General features: G+C 34.4%; 1 protein-coding gene across 1 annotated transcript in view; it reads right to left on the reverse strand.

Annotated features, from left to right (window-relative positions):
* Positions 1-11,813, reverse strand: part of LOC117172505 (dedicator of cytokinesis protein 7) — a 204,912-nt gene that overhangs the window by 70,273 nt on the left and 122,826 nt on the right. Inside the window, exons 4-7 of the mRNA XM_033360513.1 lie at positions 3,137-3,278; positions 2,838-3,041; positions 2,557-2,748; positions 2,083-2,307 (exon numbers count right to left, since the gene is read on the reverse strand). Coding sequence (XP_033216404.1) covers positions 2,083-2,307; positions 2,557-2,748; positions 2,838-3,041; positions 3,137-3,278 — 763 coding nt within the window. The remainder of the gene's footprint in view (positions 1-2,082; positions 2,308-2,556; positions 2,749-2,837; positions 3,042-3,136; positions 3,279-11,813) is intronic.

Consider the following 11,813-nt stretch of genomic DNA (forward strand, 5'->3'; position numbering starts at 1 on the left):
GCAGGGGGTGGGGAGTCTAAAATTCCGGAATTTTACGGACGCCTTTTATGGACGACCCCTAACACGCCCAATAGCCATATATGAAGGGTTGTATTACATAAGCAGATAATTAGAATTTTTGCAGAGAATGGGCTCTTTGCATAAAAAATTCTTAAAAAATCAAATATATGTGCCATTATTTCCTTGCGCTATATTTCTTGCGTGAATAAAAATATTATTCTTTGGACAGTTACATCTTTTAAACTAAACTCAAGAAAAAATTGAAATTTTTGTAAAATTTTCATATTATATTCTTCTAAACATCTCTAGCTCGTAACCTAAATAGTAAGAAACGTTTAGATGCTACAATTACAATAGTGTAAATTTAACTCGTTTTCTATATGTAACCCATGTAAACGGTACTGTTTTCAGTAGATGATATCTATCTTCACAGACTCAACATCGAACAAGAAAATTCTTAGGAAAAGCGAAATATCGCGTGAACTGCTTTAAAGGGATTTGTTCGAAATCTTATTTTTAGTATAAAAATAAAAAGACTAACAATTTAAAAACAGATAACTGACTATATGTACTTGTCTCCCATCGTCTTCTTTTTTTTAATTCCCTAACCTCTCAGATTTTTTGAAACCTTTTACAAACCATATTTCTTTTCCTAAAAGTTTTTAAATACAGTAAAAGTTCACACTAAATCTTTATTTTTCCGGAACAGAATATTTTTTTCGAATTTTTTATTATTTAAAATTAACAAATGTAATTTTAATCACTGTTCAAACATGATTTCCAAAACCCATGAAATTCGAGCCTCCAAAAACTTGATCGACTTCCTCGGAATTGGTTACATTTTTCTAGTTAAACTCATAATCTCTGGATGATTTTTTAATTATACTTTATTGGGCTCAATGCATAAACATAATTTTGGGAAAAAATATTTTTCTCATTTAACAATTTTTTTTAAATTAATATTTTCTAACAAATTCGCTCAGGATGGACAATACTCGTTGTCCAGTAGTGTATATCGAAGTCTCGGTGGAGCAATTGCGTAAGGCGCTGATCTGTTATCGTCAAGATTAACATCGAAATTATTTTTAATAATCGAGTGCAAAAATAACATGAAGCCTAATAAATCTAATTCGGTGTCAGATATCAACCGGGGACAAAAATCAGGTACGGGCCGAATAGGAACCCACATTCATTCGGTTTTAATCCAAGTCTATCCAACATTTGAAGCTGAGATACACAATGAGATATTTACACTAATAAATAAGATTTACTCAAAATAATAATTGCGCACGATGTTTTACTGATGCAAAGAGATCTTTAAGAGCCACCAGTGAAGGGTTTTGTAGACTACAAGATTCGAGAGTCATCAGAAATCATGAAAACGACATTTTTCTTCATTTTCCTATTTTTTAACAACTGATGTAAAAAAAATACGTATGAATATTGAACACACTGCTGTTGGTCAACATCCTTGCAAATTTTTAAACCTTTAGCACAAATATTGTAGAAGCTAGGAGTGTTAATAGACGGGTGGACATGCGCTGATTTTACTATATTCGGCTAGTCGCTTAGCCAGATACGATTGAACCAACAATCGTTTGTACCAAAGACCATTTGAACCAAAACAATTGAATGTGACTATATTTTTTGTGCACTCTAGAGGAATCTTCGAACATCATTGGCTGAAATTGAGGCATACTAGCGACTATCCTTCTACTAGCATTCACTTGTTTTGGTGCAAATAGTCTTTGCTTCAATCGAGTATTGATTTAATCCAACACCAACTACTCGCTCGCAGCTTAAAATGACTGAAATTTTTTGATATTCTTAATTTCCTATAGTCTTGTCAGTAAAGCATCATTGTAGGGAAATTTTTTTCTAGTAAATCTATTTTGTTACTAGTGAAAATATAGAAATAAAGTAAAGTGATGCATTCTGAATCTCACAGTATATTTTGTTTACAATGCAAAAATCAATTTGATGTTGAAAGGAGATATTGTAATTACAAATGATAGATGGGCAAATGGAAAGTTCGTAATTTAGAAGTGATACTATTAAGCAACTAATATGCATTAATTTTACCTTCTCCTTGTTTTTTTCGTCGCGTATATATGGTTCTGCACATTCAGAAATGTCCCCTTGCAAAACTTTCTCCAGTCTAATGACAAGAAACAGATCAGGACTCGGTTTGCTAATGCTCAGGACACAATGTCTTGCTAAAGTGCTTACATCGCTATAAGGCACGTGACCTCCGAGCATCCTCTTAATTCCTTCTGGATTCATGTCCACATAAAAGTTTTCTGAAACCTTTAAAGAATTGTTATTTAACAATATTTTTGAATTTCAGACTTTGAAGCTCTTGACAATCTAGAACCAGCATATCGATTTCAAGTCCTAACAAAAAGAACATTTATTTTAAATTATGCCAGAATTCTCTGATCTGTTTAGGTAGGCTCTATATATAAACTTCGATTGCTTTAGAGCTAAAGCGTTGAAATGGCCAATCTTTTAAAACTAAAAAATAATTATAAATGTTTTGAATTTGTATTAAAGAACCTTCTTTTTTTCCTTCGAGTCGTACAACGCCAAGCTAGCAAAAATAGGTTCGACTTCAAGCTCCAATTTTAGATGCAAGCACTTTACAAGAATTTTGTGAGAGAAGGGCTCAGAAGGTTCCGGAGCGATGTTGATTTCATGCCATTCGTCATCTAAGGAGGCAGGTGGAGTATAAAGTGGAAAAAAGGCCTCCTAAGGCGAAACATAAATCAATATAGACAACAGCAAAATAAGAATGTATAAAACATGAAATTTGGACAATAAAATCTCAGATTTCGTACCTGACGATCATCCGACCGCTTTTGCTCATTCATTTGATCTACAATTTCAGGACAAACACGATCTAGCAAGTTTGGAAGCAGTGGATCATGCTGTGAATGTCGTAGATCCAAACTTGCCCAGGAACCTCGCGGTGTGTCCCCACAATTCGACAAATCTTCTTCTTCGTTAGGTGACCCGTAGCCATTTGCTTCTTCCTGATCCACCTGAGCACATATTCAGAATTTAAATTACAAACACTCGAATATGCAAATAAAAAATAGTTTACCCATTAGAAATTTAATAAAAAGTCTATAATAACCTCGAAATCTTGTTTTGGGGTATCTTGAAGCAAACGGTCCCTGGCAATAGGTGATAATCTCGCTTTGCACTTTCGATGCACAACAACCCAATCTGATGTGAAAGTCTCTATGCATCTTTTCACATAAGGAGATAATGTATCTCTGAAAAACATAATGCTTGCTTAAATTAACTATCGTATGGTCGATGGTCGTGGGATCACAGGAGTAAGTCCTAGACCTACGCCTCACAGTGGGGGAAAATGACCAAATTTGTTTAAAAATAGCCTCGAGTCCACCATTTTTACCGATTTTGACCTTTTACTTTAAATACTCTCAAATAAGTTCAAAGGAGATTATGAAAGCCGATTTCGGGATCTTTTTTTCTTTATTTCTGTGCTAATAAATAAAGTGAAAAAATAATAATGTTTACGACTTTATTTTTTATCTTTCCGTAAACAATCGACATAAAATAGAAGGCAGCCGAAATTACTCGTAGTGTAGAGACAAATATTGATTAATGAATTTTTTTTAATGTGCATCACTAAAGGCGAAACACAAAATAGATTTACTGAACAAAAATTGTGAATCTAGGAACCAACAACTTTAAAATTTGTTTATACAATTTGTTTATAAAAATTAATTTAAACATTTCATGAAATTATTTTATTTACTAGATGCTACTACACTAATTTCGGTTTATTCACAGTTTATTTCAATTGTTTCCGGAAAGAAAAAAATGAAGTTTGTGATAAGAACATTGTGAATAAAGATCAATTTAAAAAATTGGCTCTCATAATTAATAAGCAGAAATTAATTTTTACGAAAACTGTCGAAGCCCATTCGTTAATTTATTTTCGGATTTAAGTGTGTGTGTACTAAACTATGAACACTGATGAATATATCGACAATAGACTTGTGCCATTAAAGCTACCGAAAGTGGGTATATATTACGTTCTGAAGGTTACATCGGAAACACTATTCCTAGAGGACGCCTGGAAATTTTTAAGGTTGAGATAGAGAGAGGGTACAGTGACTCAGAAATTGCCACCTTTTTTGATTAGATAGTTCATTCACTTAGTCGCACAGTGCAATCAAGGTTGGTGACGTCACGTTCCGAGCAAAAGGCGAAGAAAGCTCGGAAAAGGTAAGAAAGAGGGAGACCAGTGTGATCATTATGAGTCAAAATAATTGAAACGGGCCACCTAAAAATTCTTTCTCTCGGATTAGTAAGATATCTACGTTTTTTGGTAGAGGTGTGAGTACTTTTTGTAATAAAAGGAATAATAACCATAATAAACGGTTATTATGATTCTAAATGAAATAACACCAGGACAACTTGTGAAGTATATATCCCAGATAAAGGAAAATAAAGTTCATAAACGCGATTAAATAATACTTAAGTTAAAGAACTCATACAAAAATAAAATTCAGATTTAAAGTAAATAAGATACTTAATTCGGTATCCAATTCCTAAAATATTTTAATTCAATCCATTTTGATCATGGCGGGCCAAAATAAAGATAGAGATGATCCCAAAAAGAGCGAGAAAATAAAATCAAATGATCGAAATCAATGTTAGAAACGCCAAAAACTTATTGCTCGATGATTTAACTGATGAATCAGATGTTGAGGACTCTGCGGTAGTGGATGGTAGTTCGTCTGGGAAACCGGAATGTAATATTCTTAAAGCGGACGGTACGCTACCCCTCCCGCTCCTAAACCTCCACCAGCAACGGTTACCACCAACGATCCTGATCTTGCTACTACGATGAGAAATGCTGTTTTGAACGGTCAAAAGGAAGCTCTTGCGCAGTCACTAGAAATACTTTCCAGGATCACAAATATTGAAAACAAGCAACACACATTGAACGAAAATCTACAAACCTCTCTTCAAACGATGAAAGCGGACATTACTGAGAAGTGAAATCGAATTTCTGTACTCGAATCTACTTCAAAAATGGAAAAGGAGGATATGGAAAAAATTAAAAAGGATGCCAATGATTTTCAAAGGAAAAGTAGCTAATCTTGAGCATGGGCTCAACGTAAATGAGCAGGTGGCCCTCCAAACGACTTTGGAAATTCATAATCTTCCTATGAAGCACAATGAAGATCTTCTTTCTATTACAGAATCGATAGTTAAGGCTCTGGACGTTCCCTTAGTGAGGAAAAATATGGTAAACATTTACCGAATTATTAAAGCACCGGCACTCACAATATCCTCAAACCACCACCCTATCATCGTTGCTAAGTTTGGCAATCAGGATCTTAGAGATAAATTTATTGAGAGGCGGAAGGTTTTGAGAGACTCCTCAACTAGAAACCTCGGGTTGTCGAGCAAAAATAATCATTCTGTGTATCCATGCGAAGCCCTGCCACCTTTGAACATGAAAGTCTACGCTATTGCCCTGAGTCTCAGAAGGGAAATATTATGAAATATCTGGGGATTACAGGCGGAAAAATTTGTTGTCGGAAGACCGTCGATGACAACTACAGCTTGATAGTATCAACTTACATATATATGTTGGAAAATATATGCACGGTATGGCTTGTCACACCGCATTATGTACTAAATATCTTCGATTTATATATGTCGAGTTTCGAGTAGTTTGGCTTGATTTGGTTATTTATTCTCGCTTTAACTTTTTAATTTACTATGAGCTGCGTCTTCTGGAAAATAATAATATATATCGAAATATGATCTTTTTCTTCATCTTATGGACAAGTTAAGCTTTTGCCATGTTAATGCTCAGCCTCTTTCCGCACATTTCCTTGAGTTTAAATACTTTCTTGGTACGTGTTCATACCATATCACCGCAGTCTCTGAAACGTGGCTTAAGCCTGACATCCCTTCAAGTGCAATGTTTTTGGACGGTAACATGCTCTTTCGTAGGGACAGAGAGGGGAAAAGGGGGGCGGGATCTGTCTTTATATACATCAAAGTCTTAGGGGTTCAGTGGTGGGTGTGAGCCCTCAGGCGAACTATCCTGTGGCTGATTTCTCTTTGTTGAGGTATATTTCAGGGGAGATTTATCGCTATTTGGGGTTATCTACAATCCTCCTAATGCCAACTACAGAAAAGAACCTGAATCTTAAATATTTACACTTATTACAAATTATAATAGTATAATACTTACTGGAGATTTAAACACTAATTTAAATTCGAATACTAACCTAACTAAACATTTGAAATCCGTCTTTTACTTCGCGGGAATCTCAATTGTGCTACATGATTACACTCATCATTCTAATTTTACTAGTACACGCATAGACTTAATTATTGCAGACGATCTTGCAAAGTATTATCCTATTCACAGCATACAATCCCGTTCCTATCTAACCATGATCTTATCAACATTAAATATCAAATGTCCAGTAATCTTCCACCTAAACCTACTCCTATATTGAATCGAAATCTTACACTTATCAATGAACAAGAGTTTCAGGATCATTTAATGTCATATGGTTGGACGAATTTATCCTTAGTTCATGAAGTGAATACAAACATAAATGGTTTAATTACCATTTTGACTGATGCATTTAATGAATTTGCGTCCCTATACATACACGTTCTAGAAGGGAAACAGTCCCATGGGTTACTTGAGAAATTATAGAATTGAAGAGAAAAGGGGGCACGAAAGTAAGTGTAGCAAAAAGGACCAAGAAGAGTGGTATACAAGCGGAATTTCGCAAACTTAGGAATCTTGTTCATACGAAAATTAGAGACTCTCAATAACGGAAGTTAATTCTAATGCATTCGGTATGGATGGAATCTCGATAACAATGATCCGATTAGCTCTCCCATTTATTTTCCCGATATTATTGGAGATTTATAATGCATCTCTCTAAACTGGTATTTTTCTAGATATATGGAAAAGGGCCCAATTTGACCGATTACTAAAATCTTCAGTACTACTACTACTGAAGATTTTCGGCCAATTTCTATCCTTAGAGCATTATCAAAGCCAACTGAACGTATTGTGCATAGACAATTAACAAATTATCTAGATAGCAATAAATTATCAGATCCTATGCAATCGGGATTCAGAGCCAAATACAGTAACTTACTGCGTCCCTTAAAATCACTACTGATGTTAAGCTGGCGATCGATGAAAAGGAAATTACTGTTGTGGTACTTTTTGATTTTTCTAAGGCTTTCGACACAACGAATCATAGTTCACTTTTGCATAAACTTAAATTATTCAAAATATTCAGTTCAGCAATAAAGTGGTTTGACTCCTATTTAAATAATCGTATTCAAAGGGTGAAGACTAGTAACGCTGACCTGTCCGAATGAGCGGTAGTTGAAAGTGTAGTCTCGCAGGGGTCCTCACTTGCACTTGCGCTTTTTAACTTGTACACCTCTGACCTTGAAAGTGATCTAAAATTTTGCAAGTACCTTAAATACGCTGATGGCTTCAAATGGTACCTTTCTGGACCTGCTATAAAACTGAATACACTTCTGAATCAGGTCTAAGAGAACATAACTAGGATCGTGCTTTGGGCTGTGAATAATGGCCTTGCTTTAAATCCAGCTAAAACTGATACTATTATTATTGGGCCTTTTGCTACTCCCTCATTGGATGATTTCGTTACCATCTCTCCTTCAAGAGTTGGTAATGTTAATATCGTTTTTCAAGATTCGGTTAATGACTTAGGATACTTGCTCAACCGTACTCTGTCTTGGAAAGAGCATGTAATGGCTATTTCTCGGAAGAATTACACAATTATACAGTAATTAAATTTAAAAAAAGACTCTCTGCCCACCTCAACTAGGATTCTCCTAGTTAAGAGTTTGATTCCCCCGTTCTTTGATTATGGATCCACTGCTTATGATGATATAACGGATGAACTGAATGTGAAACTTGAGCGGGCTTTAAATGCATGTATCCGTTTTATATATATAACTTACCAAAAAGTGAGCATATCACTATATATCGGCAGAGGGCCGGGTTCTTGCCTATGGCGAAAAGGAAACAATTTTTTATGGGCAATTTGCGCTTTACAATATTTAGAAACGAAGCTCCTCATTATTTAAGTGAATATTTTACTTTTGTTTACAAAGAACATCTCAATTATGCCAGACTCCGTGAGAGGAACTTAGCTTTGAAAATACCAAAGCATAGAACATGTAAACTACAAAGATCGTTTACGGTTAGATGTAATCCTCTATGGGATAGAACACCATTAACTATCAGGGAAGCTTTCTCTTATTATCATTTTAAGATCGAATTTTTATGGTATTTAATCAACAATCCAAATAATTTACTCGGAATTACCTATTGATAACAGTATTTAGTATTATATTGACCTCTTAATACTAATGTAGTATAGGATTTTATTTAACACATATCGTATAATTACAATCGTAGTATGTATTTCAACCTATGATTTTTTTATTCTAACAGCCCATGATATATATTATACATGTGGTTTTTTTTCGCCTCATTGGCAGGTATCTACTGTTAAACACACATATCCAGTTACTGTGCCAGGATCTTAGTTTTTGAAATATTACTGTGTTTATTTTTGTTCTTCAGAGGGCTACGTAGCCCTAGGGACTTTTTCAATCAATTACAATTACAAAAGCATTTCGATGAAGCCGAGTTTGTTGTCGTCCATACAAGAGCCATGGCCGTTAGGGAATATGTATTTCATTCAAAGCAAAATTCATTAAAAGATTCTGGAATGACGATATTAGATCAAAAATTGAAACAGATTTACATCATGGTTGTAATACGTTATCCAAACTTTCAAGACCTGAATACGCATCTAATACGATAAACAATGCAAGAGACCTAATTCCCCCACCCTCTGATTGTGGAATAATAAAATATTTATAGAGACATTTCACAGAGGACGTTAAGACTGCATTTACTGTTTGAAACATAGAAACTTGTGAAGAATTTATAAAATTGTTGGAATCATCAAAATCGACCAAACAATGATTTTCATCAATTTTACCATAATCGAGATCTCCGGGAAAATTTCATTCAAATTAATCTAACCGGGGAAATTATAATGGACGAAATCAAGAGTTTGACAATAGAGAAAATTGAAATTATTTTGATGGTAGAGGTCATGAAACCAGGGTATTTGTAATAAAAACCGTCAAAGCAGATACATAGAAAATAGAAATTCAGAATATGATGCGTTCGATGATCGGCCAAATAATTAGGTGCGGAATGGCGGACAAGGTTTCAATGGTTCCAACTTCTCTAACGGAAATACCAAAAATAATAGCAATTGCAGATTTCCAAATGGTACTGTATAAAAGGAAATTTATAAACGCAAAAACAATAGTCCAGGAATTGTAAGTTCGACTAACGAACAATATGGATACTGAAATGGAAGAAGAAATGTAATTCGGAATGACCGACAAAATGGCGGTTTAAGAAATAATTCTGGATATAAGAAAATGCGCAACCTAGAACAAAATTATGATGAAAATGACTCTCCTTGTAACAACGAATACTGGGAAAATGCTCGAGCCTTGGGTTGGAAGCGAGGTAACGTGTATTTCAGAAAGCTTCTTTGAAAATAATCGTGAAAAAATTAGAAAATGCGAATCACTATCAATCGTTAAGGCAAGCATAGCAGGAGCCACAGGGACGAAACCTGTAAAATTAAAAAAATCAGCTTTATGCAAATTTTTAAATGGGCAATTTGAGTGGGGCCTACGTTTTTTAAATAATTCCCAAACTGAATAAAGAATGTATAATTGGGGTTGATCTATCAAAGAAATTAAGAGTTGAAATAAATTTCGAAGAGAATACAGTGGAACTAAAAGACAAAGAAAAAGTTATAAAGATTACATTTTTAGACGAGTACTCATCACTACAAAACAAGATAGATCAATCAGAATTTGTTTAGAGGCGAGAGAACTTAATGATATAATGACCAATGACTACGAATGCGCAGAACCAACGGAGGTTCTCTTTCAAAGATGCGCACTTGTAAGAGCACTAGATTTAGTTTTGCGAGGAACAGGAAGTTTTATAATTACTTTTATAGATGATATCTCATGTACTTAAAAATATACTTTTCAACTTCTGGATCACTTAGAGCTCCTCGTTCAACGCCTGCAGGACCATAACGTAACCGCGAATTTTGAGAAATCACATGAAAAATACATGAATTTCCTATGCCGAGAAATTTAAAAGAATTACGAGGCTTTTTAGGTCTAAACAACTATTATACAAAGTTCAAAAGTCAATACGCTGAAGAATTTGTACCACTTCTGGAATTTTTTAATGCAGGAAAAAATGGATTTGGGACCTTGAAAAGAAAAACACTTTTCAAAAAATCAAGAAATTATTCTGCGCATTCGTCATTCTAACTTACCCCCATCTAATAGCGCATTCGTTTATCCTGCACTGGTGTACTCCAAGAGCACTCCGATCGCTCCTTCTTACTTTTTCTTACTTATTCCTTCTCACTCCAACCTGCTTCGATGCAGATCGGAGTGCACCAGTGCAGGACAACCGAATACGCCATAAGTAAACCGTTTTATTTACAAACTGATGCCAGTGACGTAGGGTGGGGAGCAATACTTTACAAAAATGACGAAGGAGGAGAACATTTGCCAATATCATTCGCCAGAAGGACTCTTAGAGGATCTGAATTAACATATTTATACTATGGAAAAAGAACAGCTAGCAATCCTGTAGGTCCTAATAAAGTTCAGATCTTACGCTTTAGGTGCCAGATTGTTCATTAGAACTGACCATAAAGCGTTCACTTACACAGAGAAAAATGAAAAAATAATTTTTATTAAGAGTGCTGTATTAGATTACAAATTACTATAGTACTAGAGACTATTGCTCGAGTACAAGTACTCCTTCTAAACTGTTAAGTTGAGATTACTAGATCACATCATTCCTATATCTATATATAACTGTTTAATAGACTGATAAAAATAAATGTGATATAGATCATACTTTGATTCATTTTAATAAATTACCTTTTGTAAAAGATACCTTATTTAGTAAATCCTAGTTAAAATATATTACTACGTATAGTTAAGATTAGAGTCGAAATAATATGGGTCGTGCAATGTTAAATATTCGAGGCTCTTGGAGACGCTCATTTAGCAAAGTACGTTGAGCCTGCAAGCTTTCTAGGAATCTGTATCAGAAAGCTGCCACCAATATCACGCAAGCGCAGTAGCGCTGTATTGCCACCGACAGTTCGCGATCACGAGTTCGCGCCATTCCCGAGTGCACCTGTAAGCACCTGTAAGCATCCGCTCTCCTGAAAAATTTCCTTTTTGTTTGGTAATGAATGATGTGTACTGCAACCCTTCAAATGTTGTTTCAGGAATAAAATAAAAAATTAAAGAAATGCCGCTTACTTTACTTACCTATGTTTGTAATTTATTATGCTAATATACTATAATTTATTATATCATATAATGCGCATTCTTATACTTTATAAAAATGTATAAATAATTACGAACTTTTAGCAAAATTTTATAAAAGTTTTAGTATTTGAAAATTTGCATTTTTAAGACTTATTTCTTGACTTAAATATTCTAATAAATTATTTATTGTAGCTGCTTTTGTTTTTACTTTCAGATTTTTACTAAATCAGATTAGGCGCCATTCACAAAATACGTGATATGTTTAGGAGGGGGAGGTCTGCCGTAATATCATTTCCCATATTAAAAGCAATTGCAAAAGTATGACGTAGGGTGAATTA

This window comes from Belonocnema kinseyi, chromosome 5, assembly GCF_010883055.1.
Source record: "Belonocnema kinseyi isolate 2016_QV_RU_SX_M_011 chromosome 5, B_treatae_v1, whole genome shotgun sequence".
NCBI classification, from domain to species: Eukaryota; Metazoa; Arthropoda; class Insecta; order Hymenoptera; family Cynipidae; genus Belonocnema; species Belonocnema kinseyi.